A 25,149-nucleotide genomic window follows, 5' to 3' on the forward strand; every position below is an offset into this window, starting at 1 on the left:
TTCCAACATAAACCTTAGCCTGTTTGGTTGCTTCTTTGATGTTTACCGGGCTTCTTGGCCATTTCACGCTACTAAACACAGTAGCGAGAATAACTGAAGTGGAAGAGGCTAGTGGCAACTGGAAATTTTCTGTGACTGGCACAAACCTTACGCGTCTTGGTAACTTTCTATGTTTTCCTCCCTTTGGAAACAATATAGACATCCCAGTCATCTATCAAAACGATACTTAAGAGAAACCTTTAATTCATAATAGCCTAATAATTTTACATTGCCGGATAACATTTTAACCTAAATGATTTGACATGTGAATAGTATGTACACAATTCAATATTTTTAAACTTATAAAATTTTCGTACAAAAATCGCTAAAATCTGAATTGCGAAATTAACTCAATTTGCAGGTTTTTTAAACCCAAATACAGAAAGATATCTGGTGCCAAATATTTGTACGACGTCCATTCTTGGCCACCATACTGAAAAATTTCCTGTCAAATATTTTTTTCTTAGGAGGCACATTTAATTAACCATCCACTTAATTTGAACCACTCGGCTACATCAAGAAACTCCTGGAATGAAAAATAGCGAGTCCAAAGGAAAGCTTGAAGATTTAGAGAGGATGCGGTATTTTGGATGAAACCTTATAACTGAAAAACTTGATAACACCTAACCAAAAATAAACATCCACAGAAATATACAAAAAAATCCTTAATCCCTGTTGAAATTAACAAATCACTGAGGAAATATTAACTCAAATTCTATTGCTCAAGTCTCGACTTGTTCATTTCTTCCACTTTTCATTCTGATTTGGCGAGAATGCCGCCAGACTGCGTGTCTTTCAGGGCTTAAGTTAGTTAATTTACATTAGGAGAATTCTAAACACGACAAGAGATGTTCAAATTATAAACAACTATCATTGAAATTCTAAGAGTAGTTTTAACTGACTATCCAAAATAATTATGTGAGCTTTAAACTTATGATTGGTGAGTTAAAAAAATTGGATTCGCGACCCCTGACCAATCACAGCCAATCAACGCTTACGCGTTTTCCCGCGCTTAGCGCCGGTTCCATGTGTTACCTCTAGTTTTGATTGGTTCATTGCGTTAGAACTGTTTGCTGTGATCGGCGAGATAGAGCGGTTTTCAGTTGAGTATCGTAACACCAAAACCAAACCAACTACTTACCAATAAGACTTCACATCAAATCTCAAACTGTAGTAAAACCACTACCGAAACCAAGGTAATTGCCTGATTACTTTCGAAACTCACTTGAAAACTGCTCTTGTCATTTGACAGCTGTTCTTACTAACTGCCGCCAATCATGGTTTCCACAATAACAGAATATTGCTAAGTAACATTATGAACTCTTCTTGTCGTATGCATAACCCTCTTTTCCAAAAAGATTCCTTTGTTCTTTAGTAGTCGCTATGATTGACGGGAGTTATAAAAACAGCTGCTGAGCGTCGGTTTCGTTTTGGAATGAGGTAATTACTGCTATATACACTTGAAATTAGCTTCGAGTTTCTCATCATTGTTGACTTTTGGAATGTTCCTGATTATTTTTATCTCGTGAATCATTCTTTATCTAGTGAGTCAAGTCAGACAGTCGCTAACATCAGCTGTTGGAGTAAAGTTTTGAGTAGAACAACCTAACCTCTAACACAATAACATTTCCAGTTTTGCATTTTAAGCTACACTTTTCCGTACTAATCAGACCTTTTTGGTTGAAATCTCACAAACTCCTTTCGCCATAACACCAGTTCTACGACGTTAGTTATTCAAGCGCGTGCTTGTAGTCTCAGCTCCGCGCAGCCATAATTACGGTAGCAACATACTGAATTGGTTCTTTCTAACATTCCCTGGCCTGCTGTATCGCGTTACTGGAGCATCTAAGATCTTTTATTGTCAATAAACAAATGTTTCCCGTTAAAGATAAGATAGATCCTTAAGTCCCTCTCATTCCTCACATGATAGAAGCTCCTGAGGAATCTGCGTCCAGGGTCTTGAGTCGTTTCAGGATTGTTTCGTTGAGTTTTTTGCGGTCCCGGTCGACTTTTTTCAATGTCAACATTTTTTTCTTTCCTGTGTCCATCATCCTACAATAAAGAAAGATTTGTAGCTCAGATTAAAGAGACGTAACAAAGTTAAAGAGAAAAAAAACTCTACAAAAAAAGAAAAAAAGACTGCCACAGTTCTCTTATGACTAATCATTGCTCACACTAGAAAGAAACAATTTTGCAAACAAGAGTGATATTGCAAGTATGTCACGCAAAAACATCGGAAACTGCCCTTCCATGACCATCTACACGTGCTGCTTTTTTAAAAGCAAAAAACAGTTTACTCCTGTAGCCATATTGAGACCTTTTTTGTTTTCGAAATAAAATTAATCACGAGTTTCTCAGTCGACAGAGTTAATCAAAACTGAAAACACTCACGACACCTAGAATACTTTAAAAATACATTTGACAAGATGAGTGCATCATAGCTCATGCTTGCTCCGTTCCATCCCGTCCCGTCTCGCGTAGTCTCAGTATATTTACACATCACTTACTTCTCAAGTAGTTTGGCTACAACTTGCGGGTTGACTCGACTGTATTTACTTGTTGTGGAGCCGTGATCAGCAAAATATGTCGACCAGTCTGCCTTTAACAGCAAGTCTACCAACTAAGGATAAACAGAAAAAGATATATTTACCATTCTAGACTGCAAACAGTTCATCTTCTACAAAAAGGAGCGTTCACGGTAAAAGACAGAAGCACGGATAAATGAGAAACAAGAAAGAACAAATACTCAGGTACAGCAAGTCATGACACGGTACCTGTCTGAGTTCCAGAAATGTCATCTGTAGTGTGCCGTCACTGATACCTTCTACAGGATTGGAATTCACGAATTCTGAAAAGCCATGAAGAGAAACAGGTCAACATAATTAGAAACGTTTTTCAACAAGAGAATCAAAGCAAATACAGTCAAACCCTTAGTAAACGGCCACCCTCGGGGAAATAGGAGGTGGCTGTTTAATAGGGGCTAGTCACTTAGAAAGGGGTTGGTGTACTTTGAATATTTTTTTATCATCGGGCTAATTTCTTTGTAACCATGGAATCATGATCAACGTGTGTTTGAATGTTTTTAGCAGTCGTCCCTTTTTATTTTGGACTCTTTTCCGTCGTCGCCTTTTCCAAGACAAAGCTGAACTACGTGTATTAAATTTGGGGATGGCCGTGTAAGGTGGCTCAGACAGTTTCCAGCAGTTAGATTTGGATGGGTCGTTTTAACCATTCTTTATCACTTGATACTACAATCATGGTATCGAAAACTCCTCAATCATCGGTGAACTTGTTGTTATCATTTTCGTGACACAATAGGTTACCATAACAACTGTATGACCTGCTAAAACTACCCTTGATTACAGCTTTAGGGGCTTATAATTCAAAAACGGTATGGTGGATTTTTTTATATATTATCAAATTTTGATATGCATGATAAGACGCAATTTTTGGCAAAGTTTAAAAAAATTCTGTACATATGGTTTAGAGCCACCTTAAATTTACAAAACTTTAAGGTGGCTCTGAACCCTATGTAAAGATTGTAACGTCTACACGGCAGCTATGTGGATCGCTGCCGTGTAGACGTTACTTTAAAATTATCAAAAAACGATTAGGTTTCTAGTTAAACTTCGGCCCTAAAACTATACCTTCACACTTCCTAATGTCCTGGTTGAACCCGTCCAGACCATTCGAGTTCATCTGTTTCACCTGAAAACACAAAGAAAAAACAAAAAGGTTACTAACAGGTAAATTGGCAGAAGTATTTACACTAATCCAACACGACCTTCTACGAATCTTGAAGCAATAGCATCAAATGCAGGTTGAATGATCGAGATAAGCCATGTGCAGGTTTGATTGCTTTCTGTGTCTGTCGGACGTGCCGCGGTAATCAATAACTGCATGGCTTTACTTGAAGGACTTCAGTCATGGTATTTTGAGTCAGTTAATTTGGCCCCGTAAAAAAATTGTCTTTAAATGGGAGGAAACCTGAAAATAATAGTTTACCAAGATGGAAAAGCACTTAAGAAAAACTAATAAACCATAAAGGAACAAGGATGGTTAAGGATGGAGAAGATTAACACGGATTACAAACGACGAACTTGAGAAATTTCGGCTAAACGTAGCTCCTTTAACTAAATAGATGACGCTCGTACCTCGTCGTCCAGTAACATCTCTCTGAGCTTGGTGGCTAGATATTTACACGAAGACATACACGCCGTCTGTGCCACGTTACCCTGCCAACAGTCAAATAACACGGGTAAAATGAGGTACACTGACCTAACTATCCAAATAATCAAAACAAGTCAAATGTTTGGAGGCGGCGCGGTTAAATGGTTTAGGGCGCTGGATTTAAAATCTGGAGGTCCCTGCTTCAAATCCTCCACCCTACCGCTATCTATGGATTAGTTCTCGGTAGCCCCGAGGTTCAACTCCTCGACCGCCTTGTGTAAAAAGCCAACTAGCCAGCCACCCACCACTTGGGATTCTTAACAATTTATGTTCTATTTGCAATACTAGTTTAATTATTTACAGTGTCCCAATAAGCACAACACTGCTAAATACACTTGACACTTAACTAGAGTTATTTAATTTTATTTTTTAATGAACGGGGGTCGAGCACTTTGCTTCAGGTGATCTTGTCACATACAAATTGCAGTTCGACGTTGGTGTTAGGTGACTGTGGTTTATGACTTGCGTGTATGGCTTCAGGTGTAGGTTTAAAACGGCCGTTAAACGGTGGAAAGGAGACCATAAAACCCTGGCGACTTACCGGGAGTGTAGAGAAGTTTAAGAAGGTGGTATGGAGATAATCCAACAGGTCCACTAGATAGCTACTGGCTTGCGATCTGGAGTTCGACGGAACCCAATTATAATTGGCTGTAAATAAGGAAACATGAGAATGAATTTAATAGTGAAATAAATGCCTTCAATAATACTAAAACCTTATACATCATGTTATAGTTTATAACAACAGAGAAAGAACCTGCACAGAGAGCATGACAAGCTGCCGAAGGTTACGAACTACCTTGAATGCGTCACGTTTTACTGTTAAAGGAATAAAAGCTATCGAGGGAAGACCGAGTACCCTTCAAGTGTTAGTTATTTTCTGTATACGCACCTAATTCTAAAAATTCTTCTATTTTCATGTTGAGTCTCTCATAGACTTGCTGCTCTGCCTCGGCTCTCATGTCCTGGTAAAATAGCCCAGTTAGTTACACCACTAGCTCATATTATGAGAAAGAACAAGCCATTACAAAAAAAGCAAACAGTTTCATTTACTGCAAAACCGAAACAAACCCCTACCGACTAAAACTGAACCTTTTCCAGTACAGCTCGCCTCTCTACCCACCACCACCCCCTCCCCTCCTTGACGCCCTTTGAAAAGTCCTTAAAACGAAATAACACCTCAGCGGATTAAATAGAATTTAACTGGTACCGATATTTTACGGGTAATAACCGCACTCACCTTGAATGACGACAAACCATAAACCCGAGAAACGTTTATCCCTTCATTGGAAGTGCTAAGATTAAAAAGAACCATAGCAGGTCGTTATAACATTGGTATTGTTGTTACATGTCGCGGTGGTGGTCAATTTGTAGCTAAGAAAAGCAATTTCCGTCAAAAAGATCTCCTCACCCTGTCACAATAGTAACATACTCTTCAAGATGAACACAGGCCGCCTCTAAATGAACTGTGTTGATGGACATTTGAACGAGCTGATTGAAAGAAATAGTTTTAAAAAGATAAGACATTATTACTGCAAAAACCCATTTCCAAGTTGCCCCAAGAGTCTCTATCAAAGTGAGGCCCGTTGCACAACCATTCATGTGAAAATGAATTTAATTCGCATGTGAATGAAATCTCATTTTTATACGAGAGGATGGGCAGCAAGACTCGCTTTGAGAAAGAGGCTTAAGGTAATTCGGAAATAGCTTATTGTACTGACAAAGCTAAGGTTCAAACATCAGATTCTTTTAACCAAAAAGGAAATTAATCTAAACAATAATAAATACAAATTAATTAAGAAAGATAGACAAACCTGTGGAATTGACATTGTTGGTCTTCTAATAATGGATGTGATGCAACCTAAACCAGGAACAAATTAAAATTTGATGCTGAATGGCATGGTTAGTCTTATTTATTTTCAGCTTTTCATTACTGATGCCATAATTTTGATCAGATACAATAAACAAAATAGTCCTCTACGAAAAACCCACCATTCAGTGTTCTTGTTAGCAGCAAATTTGTTGACTTCCTCACTGAATCTCCAATTTCAGTTTGACTAGGGAAATAATTACATACCATGGGCTCAGTCTTGTTCACATGATACAAATTAAAGGGATGCTTCTTTAGATGAGATAAACAAACTTATGAAAGATCAAAGTGGTACAAGACTGTCTAACTCTGATGCGGTTCACCAGCTTTCAGAAAAGATTGCAAGTACAAGCAACACATTTACTGTAGTACCTGACATTAAGGTTTTCATTGAATTTTAAACACGACTTTATGTAGTGTTTGACCTGTGAAACAAAAGAATCAAAGTTAAGGCCCACTGGGAAGGTCTTACTCGTTAAATGATAAATGAAATGTAACTTCTTGTTTGAACGACAACTTAGGAATAAATTCCAGTATGTACCTCTTGATAAACTTTAACCACACCTTCAGAAAATGGAAACTGCCTTGGAAAAGGATCCTACAGAGACAAAAATTACATCATACAATGTACATTCATTCTGCATACAGTGTTACACTGTTATTTGCAGCTGACAATGATGGAGGCCTGAATTTCAGCCTGAATGCCACTGTTAAAGTCAATGTGAACTAAATTATTGTATGTGTCAGCACCTTTGTTCCATGTATCTCTGTGTCATCAAATGGAAATTCCTTCAGCAGATCATTGTATTCACTCTCATCTTGACAGCTCATTGGTGCATAATTATCTTCATCAAAAATTTTCCTTAGTGGGGCAAAACAAAAGGGTCAGCATGTGCCAAGTCAATTAAAAGCATACAGCAAAGTCTCATGTCTGTATACATTATGATAATTATTACTATTTGGTATAATGCTCCCCCAAAGACGTTTCTCAGCATTTCACTGGTTGTTTAAACTTGGACAATCATTTGGTTTAACCTTGTTCTTTTTCCCAACTTTATTCTGTCTATAGAGATTTTTCATCTATACATGTACATGACTTGTATATGTTCATTAGTTAAAAAAGAAATAATTAAAAGTAGTCTTTACATACTTGAATATAGCTTCCCAGTCCTTTGATAAAATTTCATTGTACTGATGCCTAGTAAAAAAAAGTATTTCAAAGCTCTTGTTCCAATAATTATATACTCCAGAAAGAAAAATGTACATGTAGGTTAACTCTCATGTGCCAGGCATTGAACCTGGTTTCCAGGGACAAAACAACTCTTACATGTTGAGCAGTATCTCTTGCATAACTGTATAACAGATCTACACTGTTGTACAATTTCCTTTTGTTAAAGGCCACTTTAATATGTATGGCTAATTTACTACAATTTTAAAGCTCACCTCATTTCAAGAAGGACATCAAAAATTTTATTTACATTAAATCCAAAACCCTAAAAATAATAAATGAAAATTTTTATTTGCATCAAATGTAAATTTAAAAAATGGAAGTGCAATGTAAATATACACATGTACAGAACACAATAATAAGATTCTTAGACAGGTTACTACTGTATACTACAGCTATAATAACTACAGCTGGACCACACAAACAAACATGTTCTAATCTACATGCAAATGTAATGCTTACCGACAATGTGTGACAAAACCACACAATGAGTTCTTTTACTTTTAAGAGAAGTGAAGGCTCTTCACAGTAACTCTACAACACAACAGAGCATATTAAGTAATTTGTGATGTTTGATTAAAACAAATTGAGTGATATTTGAACAGCAGAATACATTGTACCTCAGTATGAATTTAATTCATACCTCAAGCATTGCAGGGAAAAGTATAACATTCCTTGCAAGAGCAAGATTTTAAAATTGTCCACTCCCTGTTCTCTTAGATGATTCCTGAGGAATCAAAAATAATAACTCTTCTTACCGATTGTGTACATGTGATGAGCACAGGAGCAATCTTGTTTGCTGCCATTTCCCAAAGGTCATCAACTGTTGATCTGTAAGTTGAAAAGTACAATCATGTAATTTATCAAAAGGCTTCAAATGCTCTGAAATTACCTCTATATTGGCTTGGATAAAGAAAGCAAATTAAATTCTTTTGTTTTGTTAGTTGTTACATGAAAAGCATTTCTTGAAGAATGATTAAAACATACCTTGGTTAAGGACTTTATAATTTCAGACCAGGTTTATATATTCACAACACAAGATTAGAGGCACTTGATTGCTGACATTATGTTTGACACAATAGGACAAAAATTTCCAGCACAAAATTTTACCCACCCAATTTTAGAAACGATTTGCAAATCTAAACCTGACAAGGTTTTTCTTTATTTCTGTTTCCCCTGCCTGCTTACTTTGAATCTGGCAAGATGAAAAATTTTTAATTGCAGTTTGTCACACCACAACACTGAATTATGGAGAACAACACTACGCAAATAACAGCCTGCAGGTCAGAAAAGTATCCTCCTCGGAACTTAAGCCCCAAAAGCTTCTTATTCCTAATATGTCAGTGTTGTGGACAATGGTATTTTTCTGTCAACAGATTGAGTAAATATAAATATATTAATAAGGGTGTGATACCTTGTTACTAAACCCTTGGTTGTATGCAGAATTATATCCTCAACAACAAAAAACCTTGACACAAGGAAATAAAAATAATTTTTTAATTCATTTGTCAATGCAGCTGCAACATAAGGCAATATAATTATGTTGTAATGATTATTTATCACTGTTTACTTGATTTCAACTAATTTCAGCTGTAACATAAGGCAATATAATTATGTAGTAATTAATTATTTATCACAGTTTACTTGATTTCAACTATAAGCAGCTCATTTTCTGCTGGTTTGTTAACTTTTTTTCCAATTTTTCCCTCATCAGTAATTATTATAGACAAGGGGTAAATTGAAAAACAAAATAACTAACTCAAATGAAACAAGCCAAACATAGTTGAAATCTTAAATTAACTGAGATCAAACATTAACTAAAACATATTAAATATTAAGGACTGGCTCAGTAATGATATTCCTCTTTGCAGCTGGTTTAGTACAAACTTTTCTGAGCTGGTGTGGCTTTGGTTTGGAATACAGCTTGCAAGTCAGTAAAACGTGTAATAAAATAAAGCAAATTGCTGGAGCTGTCTGTGCATAACTAAAAAAAAATTAACCATTAATTTGCTCACCCTACAATTTGATGAAAATAAGATCTGTAGACCTCAAGGCCTCCATCCTGTTAAAAAACATGGACTTAATAACTATTGATTATGGTTAATAGTAATTCTTCCAGAACTTCCTGTTGATTTAGTAAGTGATGGTTGATTGATCCAATTGAGAATACAATACAAAACATTTCTTCTAGTTTGACAAGATTCTCCTTTGGGCCACCCATGCTTCGGTCACACACATGGATGGCAAAGCCACAAAAGCAAGTTGACAAGCAAACCGAGTTAATTTAAGTCAGGGCAGTGAAAAAGTGAGCCTGCTATGATGTCTGTAAAGTTTTTTATTTCTACATTATACTTTGCCTGACTGAAGTACATGTAATATACCATTTGCCAGGCAAGTAGTAAGAAAAGTCAGAAATTTTTTCTGTATTTTTAATATCAATTATGACCTATGATCTCAAAGAGATTACATCCAGACTGAGTTAAATATTAAATAAATCTCTTACATGTAATTGACCACTCTCCCAATGGGGTTTTCAGGCCAATGGAAACAAATGATGAAACAAATAACATAGAACATTTCTTCTTTCTAATATATCAGTTCAGTTTTCATTAATGTTTTAAAACACAGTTGCTGTCTGATGAACACCTACTCTAATTCCATGACTGAGTTCCATCGCAAGTCGAGCTTGTTTTCTTCTTTGTTTCCTGTAGTAGTTATCAAAGGTTTCTCTTTCTCCCTATAAAATTAAATACAAATACATGTGTTAGTAATTAGTTTCACAGCATAATTAGTTTCACCTCACGTTGTCAAAAAATTGTAAACTGACTTATCTCAGCAACTTACAACAACAGTGAAAATGTATAAACACTTGTAGACTGGAGAAAAATCCACCAAATCCTGAGCAGATTTGTCCAACTCCTAGAAATGGAAATGCATATATGAATCACTCTACTTATAACATTAACCCATGAATGTATAAAGTACTGAAATGCAGCAACAAGACCAGTGAGCTTTGCCTGGGCACTTGATTTACTTACTTACATACACTGTGAAAGAGGCAATAAACAGTTTGAAAGGACTACTGCTCCCTTAACTCCTCAAAATAATTTGTCTGGACCATGGCTCAATGATAGGAGATCAAAAGCACATTCACTGAGATGGTTAATTTAAACTGATAGCATTTGTAAGGCTCAAAGTGACTTATTATAATGAACACCTATGGACTTACTTCATCCTCTCCTTTCTTCTTCAAACCAACTCCATGCATCAGTGTTAGGTTGTTCTTTTGTATTGCCTGGGCAACAATAAAAATAATTTTCATAATTCAAACTCCACAATCTCAACAGAAGCACACTGACTTCACTGCCACAAGTTCTCATGCTGTACCACTTTTCAAATTGAAAAGGGAGGACTGGCAAGTCCTTCAATCAAAAATTGAGCTCAGAACCAGTTGTACAAATCTTTGCTGTCCAGCTGGCAAGGCCTTTTACATCTTTCACTTCAATAGTAATTGGTTACTAAAAACCATTTTAAATTGAGTGACTAATAAAGTTACTACTACTACTACTACTACTGCTACTACTACTACTACTACTACTACTCCTACTGCTACTGCTACTGCTACTGCTACGGCTACGGCTACGGCTACGGCTACGGCTACGGCTACGGCTACGGCTACGGCTACGGCTACGGCTACGGCTACGGCTACGGCTACGGCTACGGCTACGGCTACGGCTACGGCTACGGCTACGGCTACGGCTACGGCTACGGCTACGGCTACGGCTACGGCTACGGCTACGGCTACGGCTACGGCTACGGCTACGGCTACGGCTACGGCTACGGCTACGGCTACGGCTACGGCTACGGCTACGGCTACGGCTACTGCTACTGCTACTGCTACTGCTACTGCTACCTGATAAACCATCGCATTTCACTTGGTAAAGAATGAAATCTTGAGTCGTGCCATGTCTATAGTACATGTTCATGTGGTTTCATCCAAACCAATAAACAGGTACATGTAAATATTGATGCCAAGCACTAAATTTGAAACTAACCTGCTTCATTGCTATTGAACCCAACTTCTCAGAAACCTTTCTGATTTTCTCAAGAAAATCCTATGGGAAAAAGAGCTGTATAATATTATCCACTAGCTATTGCAAAAAAATAAAATAAAATTTGTCCAAAAGTACACAATATACAATGTTTAACCAGTACTCATGATCAGATTCTGTTTGTGGAGAAGATAAGAATTCTCAAATTTCCACCATGCACCACTCCCCTCTACACGTAACACACATAATATTGCTAAATAAAGTGCATGATGTAAATTAGTGTGTATCCAATAGAGCCAGCGTTGACGATACTAATAGCCAGTACAACCAACCAGTAAAAATAATTCTCACCCTTAGGTCAGCCATTGAAGCTTCTTTGATGTGTTTTCTTAGAACAGGGATACTTTCCTGCATGATCTCTGCAAATCTGAATCTGTCAATCAAACCAGAGGTGTACATAAATAGGTACCAGTGAATTAAATACTGGGGTAGCCATGCCATAGAGAGTCTACAGGGGGATCCCATTCAGGAAGGAGTAAAAATTCTTTGACATGTAGTCACTTCATGCTAGGGAAACTGAAGATAAGCACTGTCACAATTGCTCACTAGGCATGAACACACACTTTAAAACCTATAATGAAGGCAGGGAATCAGATCCATAACATATGATACTGTACTATCATAATAAACCAGTCATGTCAAAATGAATGCAAATAATTACTGAACTGTCCTTGCTAAACACTGGAAGTACCTTTTTATCTGGGGAAGATATGTGTGTTCAAGCTGCTCCAGAGTTTTTAAAGCTGGGTAGTACCTGTGAAAAATCCAAAGCACATGTACATGCTTTCAATGTTCCTGCCAACATTAAGTATCAAGATTGAATCACATTCACAATGCAAACTGCAAAACAGTTCTAAACAGACTACAACATGTACATTAACAAAACCATGAAACCAAGTACACTGTATGTAATACTAATCAATCACAAGATTTTAAGACAACACACATAAACAATGTACATGTCTGCAGTACCTATACAAAAGAAAAATTGCCCACAACATTATCATTCCAAAAGAATTTAGACCACATTGGCAAGAAAAAAAAAATAAAAGGAGCTGACCTTCTGTTTTTCATCTGGTCTTTTAGTTTTGCGTACATCTCTAGGACTACAAGATGAAAAAAATAACACTGCGTTTAACTCTTCCTTCTGAAGGATTTTTACCCTTTATATAAATCTATATAAACAAAGAACAAACAAATGTAAAACACTAAACACTCTAATGCAAGGTCATACACATACACAATGTCACTCAAAAGGTAAGTTATCATGATCTCACAAAGCCACATCTATCCACATTTCACCTCATAGAAATGTTTGGAGCTCATAATTATTATCTAGCCCATTTGGCCGGGGTATAGTATCTGACATCACATGCCAATGGCCAAACCCAACCTAACACATCTTTATGCACAGGAATATTCTTCCAAATTGTTTACCTGGTAAACAAAGGCTGAGGGTTTCTATGGCTGATACAATGTTTCTTTGAGTTGTACGGCAGTGTATCAAATTTTCACACTTGCTTGTAAGCTATCAAAAGCAAACCAACTGTTAATATGACTATAACCAAATCCTATGAAGTTTTTTAACAAATGTTAAATTACTAATATAATGTTCACCTTGTGTGATTGTCCTGGTGAGAGTAGTTTTGAAATGAACTGTTGTTAGCGATTAACGTTTCAACAACTAGAGCAGAAGACATCTTCAGAGTCAAGTAAAAAGTGTTTGTCAGTCGATGATGTTGTAAGTCTGGTGCGTTGAAAGCGGTTGGTCAGTTTAGCAATGATGGCATTGGCTAAAAGACTAGTATAAAGTTTGTCAGCAGTCACTGGTCGGCTCTAGTAAGTTTCAATCTGTCTTTGTTAGTCAAATAATATCACATTATAATATATAATTTATATGTCAGAATTTGTCCAGGCTTATAATACAGTCAAACAACAGTTTTAACCTGTTGTCAGTATAAACTCAGAAGGCTATTTCCTCCTGGAAAACTTGGGCCAACACAAAATTTAGTCACCAGTTTATTTATATATTCACAGACCTCGCGTCCTGATTCTTGCATGGATTCATTCACTTCCTTTACTTTGATCTGATATGCAAATAAATGAAAGTTGCAGTATTTTTAACACTTGTTGTGAAGTACAACATTGTCACTAGAAATTATTGCTCTCACTATTAAGTAATAAATTATCAGCTAATTAAATAAAAACTAAGAAATTACATGTATGTATGTTGTGTTTTATCCTTGATACAATTTGGTATCTTCTGTTCCTTTGTAATATAATTTAATGTATATGAAACAAAGGAAAAAACCAAATTGTACCAAGGGAAATATTGCACCACAACACACATACAAAGGACGCCGCATTAACTAAATTATATACAATACATATCAAACATATTTTGTTCAATTAACTACAAATTTCTTTATTTTGTTTACTGTTAGGATAATTGGAGGGCTACATGTCACAGCAATGAGTGAGAACTGTCACCTCATGTAAAGGAATGTGTTAAATTCTTTAAGGTGTTCCTAAATATGAAATTAGCAAATTAACAATTTTTTGTTCTCTGCAGAGCTGCCTATCCTAACACAAAACAATTCAACGCCTCAAAAATACAGCATGGGCGTCCTTAAGACACAAGGATAATTAATTCGTTCACAAGGACACGACAATAAAATTATATCGAAAGTTACATGCAATGTACAAGCACCTGGAGGGTGCGAATCAAAACATGTACAACCACGATCAAAAATTGTAGAACAGAATCATGTTTTAAGATACACTTAATGGGATAGCAGTAAATTAAAATACCTTGAGTTTTCGAGCTTCTCCACGCACTTTGAGCAATTCATTTACAGACTCGATGAAACCTTGATAGTGGTAGTTGCACATCCGTTCGATGTCCTTGTCATGAACTCGTATTCGTTCCTCCAGCTTGTCCATAAATTCAGTGTGTTGCTCTCCATCATACACGGCTCTAAAACAGTTTTGGAGACGGAACATGAAGCATAATAATACAGCAGATGAAACTTCCTCCACCTAGTACAAGTGATCTGTATGTGACAAGACTGTTGATAAGCTTCAATCTACGCACCTTAACGTTGGTCCGAGGAGACCGTCACTTGATTCAATCTCCGCCAAGAGGTGTTCAACATGAGAGCTAGATACCGTTGGCTCCGTAGCCATCGCAGTTTAATATACCTGCCTGTTCAAGGTCACGTTATTTTTGTCTGCAAGAGAACACGGACTAAGACATCCGCCATCTTGAATAGAAATCTGGGCATGTTTGAGCATGCGTGACAGCTGTTTCCTGTGGCCGCCTCGTTTTCGCGAAATATCCAAGTACCCTGGGAACAAACTTCACCATATCTTACATAATTTTCCCTCGAAACTGTAAGATCAGAATTTCCTTGTTATATCTTAACGTTTTGAAGGCATTGACGTTCGAGCCCAATGTCAGGAAAAGCTGTTAGTGCTTCAGTCGCTGCACCGCTAGAAGAAAAGCCCAAAGTAGAGGATAAGAAGAAGTTAAGGCCTTGCTGTGCTTGTCCAGAAACGAAGAAAGTACGTGACGCGTGCATCGTCGAACGTGGTGAAGAAAATTGTGGCGAATTGATCGAAGCACATAAAAAGTGTATGAGGGAAATGGGATTCAACATTTAAACTGGACACGGATTTTTCTGGACGGTGCTTATCACCTTCCGCTGACATTCAAGGAAAAAACTCTTTGTGCATCTTTTAGTGATCTTGTGTGTGCTGTATGATGCAACTGCGGTAAATATTGACCAAGTCAACTCGAGACAAGAACCGGAGTCGACAGCGTCAGAACACATTGGCTTAGAAATCAAGAAGACTACTTTGTTTGTGATGCGGCTCATCAGCTGGAATTTTAGAGTGGCAGTACTTGCTATGGGACCGCTCACTGCCAACTTTTACTCTTTTACTGCGTCCAAGTGGCCAGGATGGAGGGTTGGGAGATAGGGGGAGTGGGGTGAAACAAATACAGGGAAGCTCTACGACCACCTCCGGACCATAAAGTTGTAGGCTTACTAACAGGGTGGCCCTATTAATCAGCTTCCAAAACTGACAAAAATAACAAACTAGACATTTTGATCAGGCAAAAAATTGGCTGTAATAACAATGTGGTCATATGAAGAGGCAGTCATTAGGCATGGTTCCACTGTACACCACAACATTTCAATACTTGATACTCGCAAAGAATTTCCAGAACATGAATCCCAAAAATACTAACCCAAATTTTCATCTATTAAACTCCTTTTCATTTTTTCCTTGAGTGTGCCCATAATGTTTGTATTGTCATTTGCAAAAGGATGTACTAATGTAAGCTTAATTTATTTCCTTAATTAAATGCAGGTAACTTTTAAGTGTTCCCATTGCTGGGAATGGTAGTGGTATCAGTCTGTTTGGGCTATCTTTTAACTGGATGTATACTTAACTGAACAAGTCTAATGATGGAAACCTAATTTTGACAGTACTTGCCATCCCAATCTCACAAGAAAAATTGAGCAAACATCACACATAAAACCTAGCAAATACCATAATATCTTGCACATCGATCAAAGGGACAACTTTTATTGTAGATTAACAAGTACTCTGCAGAATCATTTAGTACTGTTTGTAACTGTGAGATATTGTGACTTGTGATGGAATGATGCCATATCAGTTTGTTTCTGAAATGACCAGAAGCATGAAATGGGTTGGAAAACTGCAAAGGATAAGTTTTTTTTCTTACCAAGGGGTGGATTATTGCTGACCAAAATGAAAACAAAATGCACCTTGCAGATTTAGACAAAAAGAAACTGCAGTTCAAGACTAAAATTATCAAACTATGGGATAAAAAAATTGCCCAAAAGTGCAAACCATAATGTCACCCTGTTTAGAACTGTACCAAAATGAAATACAATTTCAACACTGCCCAGGGGTTTGAGACTTTAAGTGGTGTAGACTAAATTCCTTCCTTGCAAGACAAACAATGCTATACAGCTAACATCAAATTATGTATGCCTATTCAGGGCTTTCATGAAGTTGTGATTCATCTGTAGTCTTGACACCCATAGCAAACTTGTTTCTTTGTGGGTGAACTGTATTAACTACAGGCAAGTCCACCCATAACAGCAAGGGTCCATCAAGCATACTCAGCCATAACAGGTGTTACAGATTACAGCCCTTATTGGCAGCCCTACTTTTATCCCATTCAGGTCTTCTTTGCCCCTAAACTAATATGTAATCTTTGCAGAGTAGACAGCATTATGCTAAGTTATTCTTGTTTGATGCACCAGCATAATTTGAAACTATTACACGGCTTGCACATCATGCCATTATGTACATGAAAAACCCAGAATATTTGAACAGGTATTTTACATGAATTCCATTGAAGTCTTTTTTTACAAAAATTTGCAAAACCATGATAAAAATCAGGTGACCAATAATAATTTTCTCCGAAATTATTTTTTAAAAATGCCGACAAGTTACTTCTCATTCAGAAATATAAATCAAGATAAATGTACCCATTATTGACCTCACTCTACAAAGTGTTCCAAACCTTCCAACACATGGAGCTTTGACATTGCTCAAGAATTTTTTTCGTGTTAACTAAAGCAAGAAGAAAGATTTAAATCAGCTTAAAAATTTCTTTCATTTGTTTTTAGTGTAATTTACATTTCCTTTTAGTTTCATTCATACTACAGTTTTGGTTTCGTACGTATACCTGTTATTTTTTCCGTCTTACAAGCGTGAAGGGTTGTCCCGGGAGTGCTTGGATTTTCGAAGAAGACCCGATCATATCCGAGAGCGTCTATACATTTCGGGGGTCGTTCCGAAGGGGTTTCGAAAATTTCCAGGTCCCACTCGTCCCAGGATGTGTTTTGCCGAAAAAGCGTCGTTACCAGACTTTTGACTTAAAATTCGTATTTTGGGGGGAACATCCTTGGCTCCGATTCCCCAATTGATGAAAATCAAACTGCCCCGTTTTCAAAAGTGAAAGTCCGCTTTTGAAAATCAAACTCCTATTTTCAAATGATAAACTCACAAACTTGATTTTAAAAAAATCAAACTGTGACTTTCAAAAAGTCAAACTACGATTTTCGTAAAACAAACTCCAACTTTCAAAAATCAAACTATGGTTTTCAAAAACCAAAACCAATTCACATTTTAAAAATTAAAATAATTAACTCTAATTCAGTTAATGAGTGATTGTCCCTTTGAAGCCTCCGTAAATAAAGCTCAAACTCTGTCGCCTATCTAACGCCCCAACATAGGATCTCACAGTTTTCAGTTCTAAAAGTAGAGCTTGCTAAGAGGACCTAAAAGCTGTACAATAAGTGGATGTCATTTTGAATCTTCCGTGAATGCAGCTCAAATAACGTCGCAACATAAGATATCGCAGTTTTTAGTTCGAAACTGAATCGCAGCTTGCTAAGAGTCGGTAAAAGCTGTACAATATTGTTTAACGTGCTAATTGTTATCACCTCAGTGGCAATCTTCTTGAATCACGGGAGTCATCAATCATAATAATTTCTAAAGCCTGTTAAAATAGTTTCAACAAGTTTTCTCGTGACTGTTCGAAAGACGCGGAAAACAAGGAAACTTCAGAAATTACCGTTTTCAGTTTTCAATGAGTTGCTATGGGAAACGTGAATGCAGTTACTCCACCATTGATTCTTCTTGGTCTTACCGAAATCATATTCTTTATCATTTAAGAGGGTTTTGGTACTACATCGTTTACGTTTGTCGTTGACGATATACTTGGATCTAATAAAATCAAACAATAGCATTTTTGAATGGCGAACAATTATCAATTTTTATGGCTATTTTTCTGTAGTAAAGTTAAAATGAATTTTACACCTCAAGGGTAATTTCCAAGACATGCGAAACTCTTATGGCTGCATGCAATCAAAAACCAAAACTTAACTGAGTTAATTGTTTCACGTTATTTCAGCCTGAAGCAAGTAAAATAAAGCATTCTGTTCATTTTGTGACTAGATCAATACTAAAATGCTACTTATTTCAAGTTATAACAGGCCGAACGAGAGCAAGCTACATTTTACCCCAGCCATCTAAAACATTGGGCCTCGTCTTGATATTGATTAGTGAGAAAAATTGCACAACTTTGTAAAATAAACGTAATAACCGAGATTAATCAAAGTTTATTACTCCTGTTGTAAATGGTGTATAAATGGCAATGCTTTTAAAATAGTTGAATAGGAGCTTTCAGTTACTGGGATACGACAACCACTCTTTTGAAAGCACGAACGACTGTTAGGAACAGTTCACTTTTGCTGAGACAGAGAGGCAGAGCCAGGAAAGGTTGGATGTTATCTGTAACATTTTAAATTTTCTTTTCTCGTCAATTTCTTCACAAAATCTTAACCGAAAAACCGAGGGGGTTGGTTTTTTTTCCTTTTTATTTTTTTATTTTATTTTTGCTATTTGTGTTTATTATTTTTGAGAATAATGCTTTTTGAAAACAAAAGACAAAAGTTGATTCTGCTGCGTTCGAAGTATAAGAAAACCTGTACTGCATTTATTGACGACGTATTTCAAAATTATGCTACGTTATAAGCTTGTTCGTTTGAGTTCAATGCGATTATTTTAGAGCTATATATCTTGCATTTGAGTATTAACTTGTCTGTTAAAATAACTTTTCAACAAACATGTTACACCATGTTATGTTATACCATAGCTTGTGTCAGTATAACTGTTAAACCAAACGAAAGCTCCGTTTAGAAGAATCCGGCGAAGGATAGAAAGCAGTCACTCGTGTAACCAAGATATCAGCTTCTGATAGGTCCGACTTGAGTTAGTATAAAGTTTCGGCTGTCGGCCCTCTTCAGATGTTCACAAGATAAAACTTGACAATATGGTTTTTTTTTTAATGCAGCCACCATGCAGCTCTTTCTGTCGTTCATGTTGGTTATTTCTTTTGCTACTTTCCAACTTGCTTTTGGAGATGACAACAAAGTTGACAGCCTTACTGATGGCTCGAAGCAAGATCAGGAAGTCGCCGAGTTTGAGGCAATGGAAAATGATGACGAACAAGATGATGATGCTGAGTATAGATGGTTGGCCCCAGAAATGTTCGACGAAATGCAAAAGCGCGCTAACGTTACTCAGTCGGCCGCTGTAGCCGCTGGAGAGGGGGAGGGTGAGGAGTTGAAGAAAAACAAGAATAAAGGCGGAGGAAACAAGAACAAGAACAAGAATAAGAATAAGAATAAGAATAAGCCAAAGAAGAAGTTTAAAAATAAAGGTATGTCTCCTAAGTAGGTCATAGAAAGGGACATTTACAGTCACTTGGTCGGTTGCTTGGTCAATGATACAGTGACTTACAGCAGTCTCAGTGCACATCCACGATTTTGTTATATTAAAGGGAAGGGTAATTCTTCTTTGCTTTTCTAAGACTACTCTGAGTTCTTCAAAATTCATTGGTATTCGACGTCAAAGCCATACTTCCCCATCTAAAGAATGTGATCATCTCCCTCTGAGGCACTAATTAAGCACAGTAGTCATGAGCGTACACGTCATCCTCGTAACCCGGGGAATTTCCCTCAACATTCTACGTGAAAACCACTCTGAACGAAGTGCTTATTGTGCAGTTTATCAAAATAATAAACTATTAGATTATTTTAAGTGGAAGCTGTGTCCAGTTATAGGAACTGATTTCTGATCCCTCTTTTATTTCTTTCGTCCTCTCTCAGTTTCCTCTGCTCCTTTCCCCACTTTTTTTATTTCTCTCTTTCCTTCTTTTTCTTTCTTTTTTTTTTTCCTTTTTCAATCTTTCTCCTTCTTTCTTTCTCATTTTCTTTCCCTTTTTTCCTTATCCTTTCTTTCTCTCTCTTCCTCTCTAATTTACTTTCATTTTCTCTTTTACTTACTTTCGTTCTTCCTTTTTTTAATTTCTCTCTTCAGAAATGAAGTTATGGATCAATAACTTGGGTTGCTACAGGGATAAGGGTGTGAGAGCTTGGAAAGACCCTAGTATTCGTGCAATAGAGGTCTTGTACAAAAACATGCGAAAACGAAATCAAATCAACTGGGGATGGGGAGACTTCCTGGAGGTGATAATGGAATGTGCACATGCAGCCCAAGCCAGAGGATATGCGTGCTTTGGCATTGAGTTCTATGGTGAATGCTGGGGTTCCCATGATGCCTGTGACACGTACGCTCGTTACGGAAATTCCTCCAAATGTATCCAGGGCGTTGGTCTCCACTGGGCTCTATATGTCTACAAGGCCAAATGTGGATCAGGTATATCTATGAACGCTCTTTGTTTACCTTCATGCAGGGTTCAATTGTAAATGAATGTTTAATTTTACATGCTTGAATGTAAGCAAGTAGAGAAAAAACAGCTGGTGAAAGTAGCAGAATATTAAGTAACTAAATTACAAAATTACCTTTTTGCTAGCCATTACCATGTGCCTTAATTTATAATCTTCAAAAAATTACTTACACCTTTCAATTCACTTTTTTTTATTTTGGAATTCTTTCGTTGATTGTTTGCTTGTTAGTGTCCATGAAGAAAACAGAAAAACCAGGGATATTACAGACCCAAAACGCAAACAGTCAGTCGGGGAATCCACAGCTTAAAGAAGGCTACAGAAAACATTAAAGTCCAGCCAGGAGCCCATTACCCTGGTCCAGCAGAATCGTGCTGAATGAAACCTTAGCCATTTTGTCATGTACCAAGTCATATAATGTCCCGTATGTTTTTTTCACAGTGTATGGCTGTTGTCCTGATGGTGCGATGCCGGCCAACGGCACGAAATATGAAGGTTGCCCAGGTTAGTGCGCATGCGTCATGTGATATCCTGTACCTCAGTAATATCGTTCCCAGAGCCCACGTGTCTTTTGGAGAGCGCCAAGACACGGAGCTCTGGAATAATCAATTTTCAGACTCCAAGATTTTAGGAGTTCCGGTTTCACGCCGCATGCGTGCCTTGGTTTAAAACATGGCAATCTCAATCCCAGAGCTCACGTGTCTTTTGGTCAGCGCCTGACCAAAAGAACGTCTCTGATTGTGAGTTTCTGCCGTGTAAGGGCCACTGAGTGTTGTCACTTGACATCATGATCACGGCAGCCACGTTGATGTTCCCAAAAAATGAAACAGAGGCCTTGTTTGTGTCCCAAATCAATCCTGCTGGGGTTGAACTCATTTCTTAGATAAAAACTTTCTGATATTTTGTTCCAATACATTTGTATGGTTGCTAGGTACGTGAGTGAGAACACACAACAGCGAAATTCTTTCAAGCACGAAAAACAACTGGCTGTCGCGTCTTTCGCCTATACTTTGCTAACTTTCAAGAAGAAATAGTTCGTCAGTTGCGTTCGTAAAAGCTAACAATTCTTTGATATTGTCACTACCATGGTAGAGCTTCAACCATGTGTTGATCTGAAATAAAGGCTTAAACGCACGTGGCCGATCACTATTTTTTTTCCAAGAGGGCACGGTAACCAATCCTGCGCGGTCCGGATGTTCCTACCTCTGCCCATGTCACGGTAACGCGCGTGCGATGCGTGTGTGGAAAAGGTCATCAATTATAAAAGTGGTATGAGAGAGAGAGGAGAAAGAAACTCGTTATCGGTTATGGTCGGTCCCTAGAGTGAAAAATTGTGTTCTCGGATTTGAAAATGCTGCCCGAGGCCCTCCCAGCCGACAAACAACCTATATGTATTCGGGTTCAAACTATGAGAGAGCTCACATGAATTTCTCCCTCTGTCTTAGACTGCACAACAGCTGTGGATTTGGTCTTCGTTGTTGACTCATCCGGAAGTATTGGGGAGGAAAACTTTAAAACGGTGAAAAAAGTCCTTGACAAGCTCATCCGACATTTTTCCGTCAGTGCCTCTTACGCACGAATTGGCATCGTTCAGTATGCCACTAACGCTCGAGTGATTTACACGTTAGGAAGATCGCAGAGGTTGGGATTCCACAGACTTGCAAAGAGGGTCAGAAGCTTGTTTTACACCAGAGGGGGAACGAAAACGGGCAAAGGTCTTGAGCTGGCATACAAGATGCTGCACCGTTCTAAGAGGAGGCTTGATGGTAAATTCTTGAAGCACGAACAGGTATTGCTTATTATCTATAGTCTTTATATATCTACAGTTACGTGCAAGGTAACTGGGAAGAGTTACAGGGTTGAGGAGGGGATATCTTTTTTCTCTCCTTTATTATTTGAACATCACACCTTATTTACTATATTTTATTACTTATTAATTAACAGTACCAGACCTTACATTCAGGGTCATTCAGTGACATTACTTACAATACCAACTCGATTACAAAGCTATTTTACTTACAGTACTCTTTCTTTATTTAATTGCAATACTTACTCGCAGTACTTTTTTTGTTTTTGTTTGTTTAATTAGTGTTCTAAATTACAATATAATTTTAATTTACAAATTATTTTACAAAAATCCCAATACACTATTAACAAACCATCAATTAAATAAGTCGAGAAGAAAAGTTGTACACAAAAAAAGGAAAAAACACGCACGAAAAGAAAAGAAAAAAGAAACGAAAACGGAAACATTGAGTAGGGGATAAGGTAAGAAGTAAAGTACGGGTTAGGTCTTTCAAGGCCAATCATGACTGTCTTATTTCCCCTCAGGTCGCCATCGTCGTGACTGACGGGCGCACAAATGACAATGACCGTTCGAAATTTCGCGTTTTTTCGGCCGCCTTGAGAACCGTGTGTCGCGTGGTAGCTGTGGGCGTGGCTGGCAATGGGTACACCATTGCGGAACAACAGCAGCAGCGTGCTGAACTCGACCAGATCGCCTCCAGTCCGGAGGACCGTTTCTACGAGATGTCCTTCAAAGATCTCAATGATCACGTTGGTGAGATCGCCCGTCGCGCATGCCCGGTGTAAGTAGTGCGGTCTACGTGTTGTTTTCGCGGTCTGAATTAATTTTTACGCCTAACAGACGTGTTATAATGGCCGAACAGAGAGAGTGTTAACATGAATTCTTTTTTTCACGTGGCATACAAATTAGGAGATAATGGTTTGACAGTAATATTTTGTCCATCCGGGACCTGCTGAACAGTAATGGTCGGCTGCTGTCTTTCCAAGAATTTAATAACAAGTATGACTGCAATACGAATTTTGTCCAATTTTACCAAGTCACCAGTGCAATCCCAAAATATTTAGTAATCAAAGCAAGAAATACAGAGCCACTGGAAATCGAACTATACACAAGAGATAACTTTCTGTTTCAGTTAGACGACTCTAAACAAATACAACTGGATAATGCTAAAACTAGAGACTTCTACGGTTTACTAAACCGGAAAATTCACACTGTCAGCCAGAAATGCCCAATGAACTGGAACAGCATAATAAGACTAGATGAGAATGCCTGGAAAAAAATTTTCAACTCTCTAAAGAGCATCTGCAAGGAGACAAAGTTGAAAGAATTCCAGTTTAAATTAATTCATAGGATTGTAGTTACTAAAAAGTAACTTCATCGATATGGTATTAAAGCGGATGATGAATGACTGCTGTGGTGAGAAAGATTCAATTGATCACACTTTTCTTAACTGTCGATTGGTAAAGATTTTCGTAAACAACGTAATTGACTGGTTTAACGCGGCCAACAACTCAAAAATTGCTCCAACAATTGAAGAGAAACTATTTGGTATCATATCTGGCCCATACAAAAAAGAAATATTAAAGAAATTTAATTACACAATCCTATTTATGAAATACTACATATACACCAGTAAGATGCATAATCAAGCTATTTACCTTTCTGTCTTTCCTAATAAAGTTTTATTCAAGTACAGAATAGAAAGCTTTGGTCATTAGCTACGGAAAAATGCCCCTCGCAAAAGCGCAAAACCTTACATGAAATCAGTTAAGTTTTACATAAGAGAAATGTTAATGTTAGTACTGTTGAAACCAATGTAAAGTAGGTTAGGCGACATCTGTGATAGTTGTTTTAATTACCAGTAGTGCAGGAAACCAATAAAGTAATTTATATTCTCAAAAAAAAAAAAGATAAAATAGGAGATAAAATTTCGCAAGAAACGGTGATCATCGTTTCTTGGATTTAGCTAAAGGAGTGGTCATTACTGAAAGATCGATATGTATTTACTGCATTACGCACTAAATTAAACCATCATATAAGAGAGATGAAGTGTGCTTCCTTGAATGTGTTCAATGTTAGCTAATGTTCATCTGGAACTACACAAATAGGTACATAAAGTATATATGGTGCCTGTTCATCGAATTTATATAATCTCGCTCATACAATTGTAGGTTTGTCATTGAGATTTTTTTAAAAAAATTAGTATTCCATCCCCTGCCGTTTCTTGAATGCATCCTGGATGCATTATAGGCATTGTTCCTTGACAAGTCTTTCAATTGGAACTGTACTCAAGTTACCTCTTGACCTAGGAAGTTTTCTTTCAAGTCTTTTTTTGCAGGATGTTGGTCGTTCATGTTGATTTTTTCTCTCGCTTTTAGGTAACGAGATTCAAGTGGAGCTTATAAAGACACGCTAAAACGCACATGGAAAGCGTGTTCATTTGTAACCTACCTTGTAACAGTATGGGGACATAAAGCAAACGGGGAATATTAAAAGCTTCAAAGAGGGAATATTTGTGGTGTGGTCTTATTTCCAATAGTGCATTCATGCCCATTCCATTTAGCTGTATA

The 25,149-nt window shown here is 37.4% G+C and overlaps 2 protein-coding genes across 2 annotated transcripts; one reads left to right on the top strand and one right to left on the bottom strand.

Moving 5' to 3' along the window:
- Positions 1 to 212: 212 nt before the first annotated feature.
- On the bottom strand, positions 213 to 14,759 carry LOC110066298 (exocyst complex component 6B-like). The gene is made up of 31 exons (XM_020773518.2): positions 14,571 to 14,759; positions 14,288 to 14,453; positions 13,516 to 13,563; positions 12,914 to 13,004; positions 12,537 to 12,582; positions 12,168 to 12,230; positions 11,768 to 11,849; positions 11,420 to 11,479; positions 10,594 to 10,659; positions 10,209 to 10,283; positions 10,015 to 10,101; positions 9,380 to 9,426; positions 8,779 to 8,832; positions 8,123 to 8,195; positions 7,827 to 7,898; positions 7,580 to 7,629; positions 7,287 to 7,334; positions 6,887 to 6,998; positions 6,678 to 6,734; positions 6,509 to 6,561; positions 6,259 to 6,323; positions 6,081 to 6,127; positions 5,678 to 5,757; positions 5,507 to 5,561; positions 5,159 to 5,231; positions 4,811 to 4,917; positions 4,194 to 4,274; positions 3,687 to 3,747; positions 2,814 to 2,887; positions 2,547 to 2,659; positions 213 to 2,091 (listed from the first exon to the last, which is right to left on the bottom strand). Exons 1-31 carry the CDS (start codon positions 14,660 to 14,662, stop codon positions 1,959 to 1,961), a joined length of 2,331 nt encoding a protein of 776 aa, XP_020629177.2. The 5' UTR covers positions 14,663 to 14,759; the 3' UTR covers positions 213 to 1,958.
- A 3,941-nt stretch (positions 14,760 to 18,700) lies between these two features.
- On the top strand, positions 18,701 to 25,089 carry LOC149118364 (uncharacterized). Its single transcript, XM_089294976.1, has 7 exons — positions 18,701 to 18,802; positions 19,377 to 19,745; positions 20,405 to 20,743; positions 21,214 to 21,276; positions 22,218 to 22,561; positions 23,104 to 23,360; positions 24,958 to 25,089. The coding sequence occupies exons 2-7, from the start codon at positions 19,382 to 19,384 to the stop codon at positions 24,959 to 24,961; spliced, it is 1,371 nt and encodes a 456-aa protein (XP_089151102.1). The 5' UTR covers positions 18,701 to 18,802; positions 19,377 to 19,381; the 3' UTR covers positions 24,962 to 25,089.
- The last annotated feature ends 60 nt before the right edge of the window (positions 25,090 to 25,149 follow it).

Source organism: Orbicella faveolata, unplaced genomic scaffold (genome assembly GCF_042242905.1).
Source record: "Orbicella faveolata isolate gen_17 unplaced genomic scaffold, um_ofav_v1 contig_1, whole genome shotgun sequence".
NCBI lineage: Eukaryota > Metazoa > Cnidaria > Anthozoa > Scleractinia > Merulinidae > Orbicella > Orbicella faveolata.

Coding starts and splice junctions, on each gene's coding strand:
- LOC110066298 (XM_020773518.2), bottom strand. CDS start 14,662: ATGGCTACGGAGCCAACGGTATCTAGCTCTCATGTTGAACACCTCTTG. Junction 13,564..14,287: donor GAGAAGCTCGAAAACTCAAG/GTATTTTAATTT, acceptor TTTGCATATCAG/ATCAAAGTAAAGGAAGTGAA. Junction 5,562..5,677: donor TATGTTACTATTGTGACAGG/GTGAGGAGATCT, acceptor TTTTAATCTTAG/CACTTCCAATGAAGGGATAA.
- LOC149118364 (XM_089294976.1), top strand. CDS start 19,382: ATGCAGCTCTTTCTGTCGTTCATGTTGGTTATTTCTTTTGCTACTTTC. Junction 21,277..22,217: donor GAAATATGAAGGTTGCCCAG/GTTAGTGCGCAT, acceptor CCTCTGTCTTAG/ACTGCACAACAGCTGTGGAT. Junction 22,562..23,103: donor AATTCTTGAAGCACGAACAG/GTATTGCTTATT, acceptor ATTTCCCCTCAG/GTCGCCATCGTCGTGACTGA.